This window comes from Andrena cerasifolii, chromosome 15, assembly GCF_050908995.1.
Source record: "Andrena cerasifolii isolate SP2316 chromosome 15, iyAndCera1_principal, whole genome shotgun sequence".
Lineage (NCBI taxonomy): Eukaryota > Metazoa > Arthropoda > Insecta > Hymenoptera > Andrenidae > Andrena > Andrena cerasifolii.
The window spans coordinates 10,729,011-10,745,544 of record NC_135132.1 but is presented as its reverse complement, the minus strand read 5'-3'; the positions used below and the strand labels follow the sequence as shown (position 1 = coordinate 10,745,544).

Genomic DNA, 16,534 nt, shown 5'->3' with positions numbered 1-16,534 from the left:
CCTCCATTCTTCCCCCACAAACTGCGCCCAGCACTTCCAGAATTCCAAAAGTAAACAGATCCTCTCCTTCGCTCTGAAACAAGTGTGCCCAATTAACGCGTACCCTGGTTCATAGATCCACAGGATGCGCGCTAATCGATGGGCATTAAATCCACAATTCCACGCGTTGCCGGCGTAATTGCTCACTCCACAGAAGGGGTGGGGGTAGACAAAAGTTAATCGAGCGGCGCGTGGAACCGGTTGCCTTCAGAAGGCGAACAGCCCCGGACACTGACGGATATGACATTTCTGAAGTTCGCGGCGATCCGCGTTTCTCTTCTCCGTCGTGCTTCCCTCTCCCTCGCGCATCCCTGGCGCGTCCACCTTTTATTTCAATTCGATTTTTCGTCCAGGTCTCGTTGCCTTATTATCTCCTTTTGCTCGTCCCTGGTCCACGTCAGTTTGCGTCCCTGTTCCTCCCTGTTGCTTCGACCGTTTCGCAAAGATTTTATTCTCCCTTCCTCCCCTCTCTCCCCCTGTCCACGGTACGGAGGACGTCGATGGAGGGAGGGTTCCTCTCCACCCGGTGGAATCATGCTTTTATTTCCTGTCCGCTCTTCTTGCCGCCCCTTTTTCGTTCAGGTGAATACGCGGCTCTCCTTTCACGTCTTCCGCCGAGTGGAAGGGGTGGCGGTGTCGTGCTGGTGTCACTCTGGAAATTGAAAACTGGATTATCGAAGAGAGCGGGGCTCCGGGCTATGCAGATCGGAAGCTTTCGCTACTTCGCTGGGCGATCGCTGTAATAATACGAGGATGTTGGAAATGCGGATCGTAGCTGTGACAAGGTTCCTGGAGCTTGTCAGCCAGCGAGCATTAAAATCCCACGATCTTTAGCTTAGGAATACTCGAAATTCGTTATTCTTGGAATTGCAAACGCGAAAGCTATTAGAATTTTGGAATTGTTAGCGAATTGTTGTACAGACCATCGCTGTCCATCGTTCAACTGTCTTTCTGGGCACTTTAAAACGCACGGGAGGGGGGTAACCCCCAAAGGATCACCTCTAATCACGTTACATTCCATTTGCTAACGATCGTCCAGGGAACAGTCATCAGAAATTCGTTTCTCCCTCGTTTAATAACCATTAGCGCGAGAAGCTGCTGCCACCGACGATTTTCAGGCAGCTTCGACCCCCCGCAGCACCCCTCAGCCGCTGGTCACGAAGGTGAAAGGCTGGACGAGCGAGGGTGTCAAAGATCTAGAGCAGATAGGAGCCTCTATATTGATGAGGTGGCTCTCCGCGTATTGATTCCACGCGGGGGGGGGGGTGTCGGTCGGGGCCCCGAGCACCCTGCAGACCCCTTTTGCTACGCGCAAGGGTTGATAAGATCCGGCAGATAAGCCATGATTACATACCGCGCCGAGCCACCCCTCTCCAGTGTCGCGTTTTTCTCTTTCGTTCGCCTCTGACCCCGACAGAGCAAACAGTCCTCGCCAATGATGGCTGCCACACTTTCCTGGGTGGCTTTCGTGTCCTGGAGATGAGCTTTTCTGAATCATCGATGAGTGCAGCAATATAACGAGGAGGAAATGTTGAGCGGGAAGCGGCTCGAGTGAGTTACATTTATCTCAGTTCTAACTCAGTTTTAACTAACCCTGTACCATCGACTCCAAGCAAATCAAATACTCCCGATTCCGAAATTCTCCTTTTTCTTGAGGTCGTGTCTGGAGAGCATTGGGATTTACTCGAAGCAGGAAGCAGCGAGGCAGAATTTCGTAACTGCACGGGAATCGTCATTGTTGCGACGACAAAAGGTTGGGTTGAGGGAGGGGGCCTGGAGTACTCTCGAACAGGAGGAACAGGAAGACGCCGAAAAAAGAAAAACAGTTGCTAGGACACTTTATATTCGTGGACACGCGCTCGGGACGCATTGTCGCGCGGACGGGTGGCACAAAGGGGGTAGTTTCGGGGGTCGTCGATACTTCGTTTTCGCTCAAACAAGTTTCAATCGTTTTTCCATTAGCCCCCTTCGATAGGCGACTCTCCCTTATACTTTCACCGACAATGCTCCAGGTACGCTCGCCCCCCAACCACTCCTCTTCCTCCTTGGTCCATGGTGACACTTCTGACGGGGGTTAAGTGTTCCGCGAATGCAAACAGAAAGGAAGGAAATGGAGCAGACTAAGAAACACTGTCACCAAACAGTTTCTCATACTTTAAAATTCATTGTCCACGGGGGTAATTGTCCGCGAACGAAATGAAAGAAGGGCCGGGAGGCAAATGGAGTGTACACTTAAAGAATTCAGGGCAGGCATATAGATGTAAATTGCAAATCCATTGAAGCATCGCAAGAGTATTTATTTTCCTCGAGCATGACAGCTACTTTAAAAAGGAGGAGGCACCGAGTGAAGTCTCGCAACGGGGGGCAAAGATCCCTCTCCTCTTTTTTGGTAAGTGTTTGCTACCCGAGAACGCGGCAAACAGGTGTATATCGAAGACCGTTTTCGATTCCACCGCGGTGATGGAGGAACAGGGGGTGCTAGAAGGATGTGGGTTGCACGTTGCACAGGTAGGAACACGAGCTCACGTTTCTGGAATGGGGAGGATTAAGGACGACCGATTTCACGCGATCCTCGCTCAGTCTGTGGCTTCTCGATTCCGTGCGTGGGTCGACTGACAGGAATTCCTCCATCGATTCCCTCACCCCTAGAGAGTTTGACAGAGAATTCCCTAGGAACGTGGCAAATCCCAGCGACGGGATTTTTGTTAAATGTCTTTTGATACTTTTGATAAATATTCTAAGTATTATTTTTTACTGATTTGTCTTCGACCCTTCAGCTAGGCTCTATCGAAAAGAGAGACAGCCGTTAAATTACTTAAGTAAGCGATCGATCGATCCACTTGAAGCAACCGCATCGCAAGTAGTAGAGGTGCGGGAAAAATCGACGTTGGTAGAGATTTTGCGATTTTTTTTTATTAAAATTTCAAGGATGCGGTTGCTCGAGCCACGTAGCGGTTACAGGTGTGATATCTGTCTGTTTTCTTTTCCAAAACTGTCGCTGCAGAGCGCGGCGAGGCGGGCGGGCACCAGCTGCGCCAACTGCAAGACCGCGACCACCACGCTCTGGCGGAGGAACCAGGCCGGCGAGCCAGTTTGCAACGCGTGCGGCCTCTACTACAAGCTACACAACGTAAGTAATCGATCATACATCCACTCGACATCGATATTTCCGCTGCACGATCGCCTCCCGACCAAGGAACTTGTTCGAACACCATTGCACCTCCACGTATCGCATCAGTGCGTATCCTCCGGAACGCTTCAGGAGCTTCAACGCCCACCCTCTTAAAGCACTCGTCCCCAGTTTCCACTTACGCAAAAATTCAAAGAAGAATGTGGAAAACCAGAAAGTAGAGAATGTCCTTCTTTTAAGTAGCAGAGGAAGAGAGATCCCTTTCCGTGATCTGTGTCACTGGATACAGTGTTTTTGAAAAGGGGGGCGCCGACAAAGGAGGCTGGGTATTAAACGGCGGATACGAGATCCGCGTAATAAAAGCTTCCTCCGGATAAATGCAGGAGGCAAAAGGTCGTTCTTTGGCCACCGTCGAAGCCACCGATCGCCGCTTTGCCAAGCACAGAGAATGCAAACCGGGGTTGGTAACAGAATATCGGATTGCCATTGTCGTACACAGCCTCTCGTGCTCCATTGTCGAGCCCCCGACGTGGAACCTAATTCCTCGATCCCGATCCCCTCGTGCTTTCTTCCTCTTCGACAGGAACTAGATTAACAGGGGCGTGTTGCATGTGTGGTCTACGATTTGGCAACGATTTGTAACGTGGCTGGGGGTTTTCAAACTTTTCCGCCAACGTTAGGTGTGTCAGACCTGGAACCGCAAAGACACTCGAGGTACACATTCTACGACGTCAATAGACCTTCTGAACCTCGAACCAACATCATTTTGCATGCAAAATCCATCGAACCCTATCCAATTTAAACCGTAGTTGTCTTCCTAAAACGATTGGGTGGGCCACTCGAAGTTTCCGAGGGTGCAGCAGCGCAACCCCTGTTGTGCCAACAATTAGGCCACTTTCTATCCTGCCGGACGTGCGAAGTGTGCCCCAGTGGGGTAGCCCCCTCTGGACGTGGGGGTGGAGCGTGCTCAACGGCGTGTGACACAGGAAGCGGCGGAAGCGAGCACTGCAGAAGAGTGGAAAAGACAAAGGGGGTGGGGCATGGCGAAAACGGAAATGCTACGAGTCGACGGGTTTTTCTCAGGAACAATATTTCACCCAGGGACGGCGGTACACGTCGGCCTCCAACCGAGAACCGCGACGTGGATTTCCGCGAGGCGGAAATCTTTGCTGGAGTACGCGTGGGCGGCGGCCTTAATAGGCGAGAAATGTGTTGTGTCTGTTCCTAGCCGGGGGAATTCTTGCACAGCTTGCTGGAATCACTTGTTCCGTGATTCTTTCCTTGGCTACGTAGCTGTGCGTGGGATGTAGCTGGATTTTGATAGAGGTACATATGCTTTTCTTGGGATTGCTTAGATTAGGTCTCGCATAATTGTATCAAAAGTTTCAGTTAGCCTTAAGATGTGTGTGCCTTTGATAGTAACCCAAATCAAACTTCGACTTAACACGATTTGGTCTGCCAGGTTTATGACATAAACCTATAATTATTCGATTATTCGAATAATTTCTTGGAATATTCGAAGATGTCGTTCGAATTCTCTGGTACTCGAATATTCGTTACAGCCCTAGTTTATGCGAGGTTCGCTATAGGTCACGTTTCATTTCACCATGCATAGATCGCGGTTAGCTGAATGTTCCAGTTAGGTGTCTCGGTTAGATCGAGCTTTCTCCCAATTTCGCCCCCCAAAAACCTCGCGCATCTTCGAGAACCTGTCCCCCAACGACCATTAACTAAAAATAATCCCTAACCGTGGCGTGGCGGATCTCGAAATTACCAGCATCTCTCTCGAAGCGTGCTCGTTTTTCCCGAGACGCGTACGCGTCTGGCAGCGCTATCTCGATCGCGGACGCGCGATCTCTCGCATGATCTCGATAAGGAGAGTGAAAAGGGGGGGTGGACGGGAAGAGGCGGACGATTCATTTGCGACTGGCGCTAATTGGCTCGCGATTTCTCCGTTGAACACTCGTTACGCTCGCTCCCGTCACAGTAGCCCCTCTGTTTCTCTCTCTCCCGTTGTCCGTCCGTGACAACGGGGCCCACTGTCCTCCCCCCTCCCTTCTCCAATGAGCTCGCTCCTCGAGCAAATCGTCCGTCTGAATTTACGCGGCTTTTTCTACCCTCCGCCGTCCTTATCAGCCGCTTTATCTCATCGCGATGCGTGCTGCCCGCTGATACGTTTTATTCGCGACTTGCTCGGAGTCCTGGGTGCGACACGCGCGCGATCTCTGGCCCGACGACAGATGCCGGAGCGTTGAAAGCTCGCAATTGGCATCTGTCATCCTCTATCCATCGCCGACACCTGAAACACCCACCTCCGGTTAGCGGGACTACGTGTTTAGAGGTGTAGCCGGTGATACTGTAAGTAGTAAAGGGGTCGACAAGGTCGCCGGGCTTAATTCGCGTTTTCTCGTGCGGCCGGTGACGTTTATCTGGCTCGATCTGTAGCAGAAGGTGGACAGGGGATGGCGCGCGGCCAGGAACACGGTGCAACAACCACGCCATGGTGGTTAATGCTGGGCATAAAGGCCAGGCCCAGACACGTTTCCTGGTAATCATTAATTAAGCGTTGGGCGCCCTTCCGCCGCTGAATGCCTAGCGACACGGGACGCCGTAGACGCTGCGGGAGGAATAAATTCGGTGGCTGTCGCGAACTTCTCCCTTTGTCGCGCCAGGGGCTAGAGGAGAGGTAGCGAAATGGTACTCCCTATCCCTTCGATGACCCGACAATAATGACATTTTGTAGAATTAAGAAGTTGTACTCGATGACCAGGTGTCGTTAGTGCTCGGTACACCTACATACCCGTGTGCTTTTAAGCAAGTCGACTCTAAAGCGCTCGTCCATGGTGTAGGGACCAAGTTCAGACGAGCGTGGGTAAGCGGGCCCGCCAGTGAAATAGGCGACCGTCTTCGCTGACGTTAAGCCGACACGTTACAGTCACTGGTCCCGTCCGAATATCTCCCCTGGCAGAGGGTACCAGCTCGGGATAGTCGATGCCCGAACAATCGGACGATACGACTCGCTTTCGGATTAGTCGAGGGTTCGTGGACTCTTCAAGGCTCCACTTGGTCATTGAAACGGCCGAGGAGCGAAGAAACCGGGCGTTGGGAATTAATAGGGATAGTAGTCCAGTTGGAAGTATGTAATTCGGACGCCCAGTGACAGATGATCCTTCGTGTAGCACGCGAGAAACCTAAGTAGTAGCAATTGCGCGGGCTAGCGAACCGGACCGAATTAAAAGATCCCGGATGCTGGGCCAGGCAAAATAAACAAGGTGGTGGTAATAAAAAGACGTCGATCGCTACCAAGTATGTAAGGGGGGCCTGGGCCAGAGATCAATCATTTCGAGAGCAGAATCTCAGGCAGTTTCTCTTGTACCTGCCACCACATCGGGGGTACCCCACCTCTCGAGGTTGTCTCGAGATTCGAGATAGATGCCGGACGAGGAAAGAGAAAGGAGGGCGGGGGCGGGAACGAGGGAGGCGCAGAACGACAGATCTGGCGTCGTTAAGATAGAGCAGCCCGATAGCGTCCATGGTTGAACTCGCACACGGGCAGGCTAGTCGAAAATACACGGATTATTCGTGCCCGGCGTCGAGCTACCGGGTGCTCGAAATATGGTAATCGCCGCCCGAAATCCTTCTGCCTGGAGGCACCGTGCCACGGAGAGGTCGCGGAGGTTAAACCATGGATTCCTTCAAGGAAGATGTCCCCGGATGGTCGAGTAGAAAGGTTCTACATAGCATCGAAGCGGAGTAGCTCCATGAGAAGAATCAGCGGGGATCCAAGACCTAGCGGCTAAGAACTTGATTTAAACTGCACCTAATCGGGAGCTAAGATAAACCGAGGTCATCCTAACTTCGTATATACTTCAAGTTTGTCCTTACGCAACTTTACTCCCGATAAGAAGCACGCGAAAGAATCGCGTTGGATATCCTCCCCTTGGAGCTGCAGGACGCTGAAAGGATGTTGAAGCGCACGCGAGAAACAGGCGCGCCTCCGGCGACAAAGTCAGCCGTAATCGGAGACGGTGCTCGTGCGAACGATTCGGGGAAGCACGCTCTCTCCCTGTTCTACCTCCCCCCGTCGTGTATCTTGGTACATTCTTAGATTCCAGCTGGAGGCACCTGAAATGTCGACCTTCTAGCATTACACGGCCCCTCGAGCCGGCCGAACGATGATCATGTCGACGTTTCGGCTCGTGGTTGCCTCTTTCAGAATGTAGCCGGTGTAAAAGCCGGACAAAAGGACGAGCGCCGCGCCGCCGCAGCGTCCCGTCGGCGTTCTCAGGATCCGTTGTTCGGATGGATATTGCTACTTTGTCCGGTATTCGATACGAAATCGGTTTCGTGACGAGTATCGAGTATCTTGAGAGCTGGTACACGGAAAAATCGGCAACTGGGAGTTCTTGGTTCCCTTTTCGGTATCCTTGCCACCGAAGCAAATTCGCGCGGTAGCTGGATCAAAGTCACGGAGGAGATTTAAATTTAAAACGACAAAGCGGACAAAGTGGTCGAGGGATGGGACGACGGCGCGGCGCGACTGGCGAACTGGGGGAATTTCTGACCGGACACAGAGACACCCTGTCTTCCGCGATATGGATCTCGATCGTGGACAGTCGTCTCATACGCTGTTGAAGGCTCGCGTTTACACGCGGCGCTTAGAAATGCGCGTGCTTCGCGACACCACCGATTCACCGATAAGGGGAATAATTTTAGGAGCCGACTTGTTGGACCCAACAGCTTTCTGGTGGATTTCGGGTAAGAAGAAAGTAGCTTGCGACGGTGGATGGGATTTGAATAATCCTGCAAGGTTCTCACACTTCCTTTTTATATGGTACGCCGATCACGACCGCACAGTTAAAGCTGCAGATAAATCACGGTTCGATCCAGCGATGCGTCACGGATCGCGAGGGCCTCGTTCGTCTGTTCGACGAACAGGCGGCACCGGGTGCCTTGCGAGGAAGTTGTAAAATCGTGTTACGGAGAAGAAACGTAAAGGCCCGCTCGCGACAATTGATATGCCCCTGGCGAGCCGCTGTACGAGACATTCCGCCACCACTCTGCGAGCCTCCGAGTTAGGAAGCTTCCCGTAGCCCCTGGTCTTCTCGATCCATTCGACTAAGTAGGATCAAAAGAAAAGCTGAAGCATATATTTTTACACAACTTTTTGCACTTAAAAGAGCAACGTTTAAAGAACATTTGGTAATTTTTTTGTACGAAAATATTTACGTTTATAACGAAGTAACAACCGGCATCCGAGAAGCCTTTTTAAAAATTTGCTTTTGCGGTGAGCACTGCCTTTTCGGAACCGGATTATCTAACATGAAAAAACCAAAAAGATTTCGTTAACAGAGGGAATTTCCGAAATATTAATTGAAAACAAAATGGCGGCTATTTAAAGTTCCCTCCACTTGCTGCGATTCCTAACGGGCAACGCACCTGCGCTTAGCTGAAATCTGTTCAATTATTCTCATCCCGATTCGACCACCTCGGTCCCAGGAACTGTCCCCGTCAATTGGGATTCAAGTACCAGCGGGAAAATTCGAACGAACGCGGTTTGTCTCCAATCTTTCATTCATTGACCCCACCTGACGATTCGCGTCGCGGCCCAGCAATTTCGTATGCGATCGGTGTGCGGTTGCATCGTGTGTGACCACATCAATCTGCATTCGAATCCCCCGAACGTACCCATCGCCCTCCCCTGAAATTCGTTCTCTATCCCTCTACCCGGTTTTGTTTGCACCTCGCACAGTTTCGGACACCAGCGGAGGACTTAACCGTCCTCAGGCTTCCTATTAAAGCCGCTCGTATTGTATTCAAATTGGTTGGAGCTTTCGTATCTGTCTGCGCTGCCCCACCCTCCGTCGCGTACCACGACTTCACTCATTAAGGTTCATCCGTCCACTTGGTAAAATACTGCGTTTTCGCGTGACGTCGACGGGCAGCGGTCTCTCGGTTCCAGGAAAACATTGGAAATCATTCGATCTCGGGGCATCAATGGAACAGCGGTCGAGCCTCTCCTTGCCTGAATGGAGGGAGGATAGTGGGAGGAAGTTCTATTAGGCGTGTATGATGCGTGTTTAATAATCCTTTGTTTATTCATGGGCCGCTGCATCGGCTGTGATTCACGGTGCATCTCCGCGACCCAACCTGAATGCCAAATCGCGCTGAGAATATTGCTGGCTGCTGGTAGTCTTCATTTGCGCGTTCGTGTAACCCGGTTAGGTATACTTCTAGATAAACAAGGATTCCTCGATATTTCGAGACGTTCAAATTTCAGGAAATATTACGGGAATATAGAAACCTAACCCAGGCCTAGCTAGAATCTAACCGAGACATGTCCTGACTTAATTTTCATTTTATTTCGATATTTACAAATCGCGTACCTTTAAACACTTGGGAATTTTATCCCAGACGTATGGGTATTCTCCCTAGAAAGTAGGAATATTCCCGATAGCTCAAACGTCTCCAGAACTGGTGATTTTTTTTCAAGCAGCTCCGTTCAGGACCAATTATGCGTCCCTTGTATAAGTGTGCACGGATGCGCGCTCGCCGCGTGCAATACTTAAGTACGAAATAACTAGGTATGCAAGTGTGGTGTGCTGCATCGCAGCGGCGGGGAACGGGGAGGGAGGGAAATGCGATGAGAAGGAGGTGGGAGGAGGTGGAGGCGCGCTTTGTAGTTGCCGCGACGTGACGCAACTGCCAACTTAAGGAAAAGGTTCCTGGTATTGCGGGATACGCGAACAAGCCGCTGGAGGTGGCGGTGGAGGCATCATCCTCCCTCGTCCTCCTCCCTCGGCTCCCCTCGAGGCGCTGTTCCTTTCTTACTCGTCCTCTTCCTCTCTACTGCCACCCAAGCCAACGTCCAGACGGTCAACGACACTTTTCGGAATTACGCAATTGCCCGAATTTGCCGAATTACTCGGCCCTCCGCAACTCCACTCGATAATCTTCTGTATGGCACTTGAACGGTGGAAGAAAGTACTTTCTGATTCTGCTGAGACGCGTAACGAAGAAGGTGCGAATTTTGGACGGGTTCGGTTTCAGCTAGGTCTCGAATTAAATCAACATTGAACTGTGTTTGAGCTAGGTTTCGGTTGGGTCCACGTATAATGTTACACTCTCCTCGTAGCGTCTGTGTAACGATGTCGAAACGAGCGAAGCCGTGTTCCATTGTATTCCCAAGAAAATATCGTACATTTCACAAGAGGGAATGCGGCGTAATGGTTGTCAGAGCGGCCGACGGTGACGTATGGCGTCGAAAATTGCCCTGTCGATTTGTTAATTGCACCGGCGCTCGTAGACTACCAAGAATCTGAGGGATTCCTTAATTGCGCTGTGTCTGGAGGGCGTACGAAAATAACGCGTGTTTCTCCATCGTGGGAGAAAAACTCCCCTCTGGAAAACCCTTGGATTTCCATAACGCGGGAGACTGGAATTTTTACTATGTAGCAAACGCATTTACATGCAAATTGGCGATTGGCTTGGTATATAATCATCGTACAACAAATGCAAACCTCTTAATTACACCCGTGAAGGGTAATTATCTAACGCTGTACACACGATGGGAATCGCCTAGCCCGTTCCTCTTTGCAAACTTCACCCTAATAGACCCATTTTTATCGTCCAACGTTAACTCTTTTCCAACAAACTCACTGAAGCGTCTCCCTAAAACCAACCCCACCCCCACTTCCCTGAATGCCTCCCGTTAGATTTACTGTTCAACTCAACGAATTGTTGGCTCCGACTTTTGCAGGTGAACCGGCCGCTCACGATGAAGAAGGAGGGCATTCAGACGAGGAACAGGAAGCTCTCGTCCAAGAGCAAGAAGAAGAAGGCTGGCGGCTGCCTGGGCCTCGGTGGTGTCATGGGAGATATGATCAAGGCCAGTGGTCATCTCGACCTCGATAACAAGCCTTTCCATTCTGGATTCGGATCGCCAATGGGTAAGTTCAATCTGCTTAACAACTTGGAAATATTTGAATCAGCTTATCTCGAGCCCCCGTCGCTATCGGTAGCTACCGCGTCCCAATTGCGCGCTGAACGTTTCTGGGGAAAGATTAAAGGGGAATGGCGGGTTGATCGTGGTTGCAGGTACGTCGCAGCATCATCACACGATGCATCCGGCGATGCAGCATTACATGTATCACACGGGTGTCGGCGTGGCCGGAGGTCTTCATCAAGGATTTGCGCCACCAGCGCCGCCCCCCATCCACCCGCACTCGCACTCGCATTCCCATTCTCATCACATGACGAGTCTTCAGGGTCTCCAGCTGGCCGCCACGACGAACGCAATGGTGAGTACACACGATCGTTTCCGTCCAATACGCGCTCCTCCCTTTGGAGCCGCGGCGCGACGCGGCGCGACGCGGCGCGACAAGGCGCAGCGACCGATAAGCCTGTCGTTCTTTAATTCAACGTGTCACGATAAAGCTGGAGAAAGCACGGTGCGCGAGCGTCGCGACCTTCGCAAGGTTGATTTCTGATCATGATTGATGGAGCGCGGCGCGGCGTTCAACAGCCCTGATTTAGAGATACACCAGGCGAATCTTTCGTGATATTTCCTTCGCATGCTGAACAGCTTAAGGCTTAATTTTCGAGCGTCGGGGAATTGATGTATCGTCAGCAGCTTCGTCAAACTTTCCTGGGGGTCTTTTTAAGAACGGATTGATTTATATCGTCGGTATTGTTTGCAAGAGGATCACTCGGTGAAATTCCCAAAAGTGGAAATTACTTGAAAGACCTAACACTGGACTTGAAATTAATCGCGACGCAAATAACCAACGCCTGACCTCCACTCGACAGAGACCTAAACCCTCTTTTCGCTGAACTGACAGGCGAGCGACGCACCAGGCCTTCCACCCCTAATTCCAAACCACCGTTCAGAACGTTTGGAACGCCGAGACATGGAATCTGTTTCTCTGATTTCAGACCGGTTGGCGATCGGAGTACACATGAATCGCGAGTGACCAGCAGTTCAGGACGCAGCCCACCACTCTCGTTCTAACGTAATGAAGTCAGAGCTCCTCTCTTTCTCTTCCAGCGAAGAACAACGAGAGACGTTCGAGAGCAGGGAACACGTAAAACACAAAAAATACCACAATTTTCCATTCTTCTTTCATCTGTCTCTCCCCCCCCCTCTCTCTCTCTCTCTCTCTCTCTCTCTCTCTCTCTCTCTATCCTCTTTCCCCTATTCTCTATTCCTGTTCTTGCGGTCTCGCGTCGCTGTAAATATGTAAAGTTCTCAAACGTAGGGCCATCGAGCCCAGGCCCCAAGTACAAACGAAGTCAGCTAACTTGTATCGAGTCTTATTAATATACGCGCTGTACATAAACACTATACACGGTAAAAATGCAAGAATTTATATCACGTGCGTGGATGCGCGGTGATGGGGAGCAATATATCCCTATAGTTGGTCGCGGCAGGGCTTCGAAGACGATTCCTTGGAGGCGACCGAATCGTTTCCAAGGTTTATAGCAAAATTTCGATCGCGGTGGGAAAAGCGTCCTTTGGAAACATAATGCTCGCAGCGGATTAGAATCGAAAGCGGTTCCCCTGCAGGTTTCGCGAATATTATCCGGGTTCGTTTTACAAAATTGAGAAAGGGTATGAAACCCTCGCCAATCGGAATCGATCTTCGAACGCCAATGGACGTCGTAGCGTTAAGTGTGTATCTAAGGAGGATCGAGAGACATCGTGCAATTTTAAAAATCTTTTATTAACGAGAATTTATAATTCCGCGAGGGGGCCGATTGGACTTTGACGCGTTCCATCTTTTTCGCTCGGTTTCTCTTCCACTTTCTCGCGCCTACTGTCACATCTTTCTTAGTACATAGTGAAATGGATGTTCCTCCGTCGCGTTTGGGGCAAAATGAACGGGCACAAGAGCGCGCGTTTTTAAATTTTATACACCACATTTACGATTAGTTATCTCCCAGACTTGGCTCTTCGTTCCTTCTGCGCCGAGCGAGGTGGAAGGGAATCCTTTACTTTCAGAATTTTTCAGAACGAAAGAAATTGTCGACGTCCAATCGTCGCCCACGCGATCGTGTGTCGTACCGGTTAGCGAATAGCGAGCAAAGCGAACGGGGTGGAATGACATTCGCGAAGTAATCGTAAAGCAAAACCACGTAGAGTAAATCCGTAAATCGTATGGAATTTCCGGTGATCCGGATCGAGTCGATCTTGTCCTGTCGTGGCTTCGAAATCGATCGTTGCTTTAACCAAGTAAGAACAAAAAGGAAAAACTACGTAAAAGTAATCAAAAACTAATTCGCAAGAGACGAAACAGACAGGGACAGACACGAGAGAAGGAGCAAGCCAGGAACGTATAAAGAAAAAAAACATGCACACACAGAGAAAAGAAAAAACTGATGAACAAAAACGCGTTGTAAATTTTGTATCTTCGAGATTGTGTACCGTTATTGTAATAATAGTATATATATATAAATATAAATATTATAAATAAACAAATCTATATATATATATGAAGATGAATATAAATATATATATAAATATAAATATTATAAATATTATAAATATTATTGTAAAATTGCCGCGCAACCGTGTTGTGGTTCCGGCAAAAAGCGTAAAAGAGAGAGAGGAGTAAAAGTGATTGTGCATAAATTAGCGGTTAATTGCGCATCGTAAGATTTGCATCTAGATAGTCAAGCGATGGTAATTAAAACGATTTATCGCGAGCGAAAAGGTTAATAGCCGTAAATGACGATTATCATTATTATTCTTATTACCCTATTATCGTCGTCGCCGATCGGCAGTGCGCGCGCGCGCACACACACACACGCCGATTTATTCATTAATCGTTCTAATTAATTAATTAATCGCGAATGGACTCGGGCGCGATCGTTGACACGAGTCGAAGACCACATTGTGATCCTTTCTTTTTGTCGATCTACTAGGGTGCGTTTTAAGGGTAGCACGAGTTCAAAATGTGTGTGGGGGGGAGGAAATCGAGTGGAAAATCGAAGGGGGAGGGTTTGCAAATTATTGGATAGGGGGTTCGATACGATCTTCTGTTTTGGATGTTTCGGATTATATTTCCAGCGGTAATTGTTGTTATTCGAGGGATATTAATTGGAGGAAAATGAAATTTTGGTAGGAAGTTCAGTTTATAAATAAATAAATTTTATTTCAGTTATGAAGATACATTTCGGGGGTGGAAAATCAAAATTCCTTTGGTAGAGGATTCGATTCTCCTACAGTAGGTAGGCTCTCGTTATGGGAAATCGTGAGTGGTGCAAAATTTCATTTTCTTCTTGAAACATTTCTGTGAACGGCAGATTCAGCTTTTCATTTATGGGATGTGTAATTTTTCGTGGAATTCCTGTGAATGAAAAACCTACTGCATTCCAAAACGTTCCTATCACCAAAACCTCTGTTTCCACTCCCGAAATTTGGAATTCACATGAAAATTCAAACCCACGACACTTCGCCTTCCCACCTATGTAATTTCTTTACCAAAAGGAACCCTAATCAAATCTTCCTCCCCAACACCAGCTCCACTCCCCCAAAACCCACGTTACATTTACCAAAATTGAAACCAAGCTCCGTAACACCAATTCCGAATCGGTCTCCCTAAAATTCTTTCCAACCCTTATAGAAAAACCAAAAAAGTAGTCGCCACTCGATTTCCAGCACAGAAGATCGTCGATCCACGCCAGTGGAGGCTCTTCCCCATCGATACTTCAGTCCACCGCGATCGTCTCGTGCATATAACCGGGGAACCGCGAAAGGGGCGAGGGGTGGAGGTCAGCAGCGTTGTGATTTTCCAGAAAAAAGACTGAAAAGCAACGGGAAGGGGACGACGTGGCATCGTCTGCCCTGGAGGGCGTCTCGTGGTGGAAAAATCGAAAATTCACGGAGGGGCCGCCCCCCTTTTCGCGATTCGAGTAGTCCAAGTGGGACATGGACGAGCAGATGAAGCAGCGAACAGACGGGGGAGGTTATTCTAATAATAGTATTACTAGGGAGTAGCGTGTAGACTGTATAAAAACCACGTGGAACACAGAGACACATACACGAACACACACACACACAAACAGACGCATAAAAATTTCTAAGGGAGTAAGAGGAAGGACGAAATTGGGCGGACGTAAGAGAAAGAAACGAAGGTGGTATCGACGGAGCCAATTTCGTGGCGATATTATTTCGAATGTAAAAAGCGACATTGTAAGATATCGTTGTAAAAAAGGTTTTAACTTAAAATAAATTAAATGATAATTCACGCATAAACCATCAACCTCTTCATTTCTGTATTACACCTTTCTCCCGTGATTATAAGGGTAAGTATCCACGGACGAAGGTAAATTCCTTTGGGAGGCCTTTAAAAATTTTTAGAGCCCCCCCCCCCCCCCCCGCAAAGAATTCCTCTGTTGGAATTCGTGGATTCTCCAGTGGTAGCACCGTAATTGCCAATAATCTTCGATCCCATGATCGACGCGCTCGAGAAGGGGAATTACGCCCGACGGTCCCTTATTAATTAACCAGGCGAGACTTAATTAAGCCTTATCGGTCGGTACGAGGTGTTTACATGTAAATCAAACGCCGTCCAGCGAGATAACTCTGTGGCGGCTTTCGCGAAAGCAAATAAATTCCGTCGTGCCTGGCAGATAGCTATCGATATGTCCGGTCGACTGTGGAGGGAGCCCCCCCCCCCTCGAGCGCGAAATCGTAGGGTAAACGGATCAGAAACGAGCCAGAAGGAGCAGACGTGATCGGGACGGTAACCAAATAGCTCGACAAAGGTGCTGGATGATTCGCGTACGATTTTTGTCGGGAAAATTGAAAGGGAGTTTATGTATACTGACGATTCGTTTAATTGGAGTCATGGAATTTACCTTTTCCTTTACCATGGATTTGATTGGATAAGTGTATACATGGAAATTTTGAGAGTCATTTGGAATTTTTGGAAATTTCAAAGCTGAAATTCAGAAGAACACCTCTTTTCGCTTCATGTTCTCCTGATACCTGGGCCAAAATCTGGCAAAAATTTTCAGAATGCACAAAATTGGGCTATGTACTAGGAGAACATGACGTCGAAAGAGGTGGCACAAAGTAATGTCTCCGGAGAGAGAATCGAGGATGCCTTCGCAGCTGAAATTCAGAATACCTCTTTTCGCTTCATGTTCTCCTGATACCTGGGCCAAAATCTGGCAAAAATTTTCAGAATGCACAAAATTGGGCTTTGTAACAGGAGAACATGACGTCGAAAGAGGTGGCACAAAGTAATGTCTCCGGAGAGAGAATCGAGGATGCCTTCGCAGCTGAAATTCAGAATACCTCTTTTCGCTTCATGTTCTCCTGATACCTGGGCCAAAATCTGGCAAAAATTTTCAGAATGC

The 16,534-nt window shown here is 49.1% G+C and overlaps 1 protein-coding gene across 1 annotated transcript in view; it reads left to right on the top strand.

Annotated features, from left to right (window-relative positions):
- LOC143377375 (uncharacterized) overlaps positions 1-15,425 on the top strand; it is a 66,626-nt gene extending 51,201 nt beyond the window's left edge. Inside the window, exons 5-8 of the mRNA XM_076828587.1 lie at positions 3,044-3,169; positions 10,929-11,118; positions 11,267-11,469; positions 12,104-15,425. Of these exons, the coding sequence (XP_076684702.1) occupies positions 3,044-3,169; positions 10,929-11,118; positions 11,267-11,469; positions 12,104-12,130 (546 nt within the window). The 3' untranslated portion in view covers positions 12,131-15,425. The remainder of the gene's footprint in view (positions 1-3,043; positions 3,170-10,928; positions 11,119-11,266; positions 11,470-12,103) is intronic.
- The last annotated feature ends 1,109 nt before the right edge of the window (positions 15,426-16,534 follow it).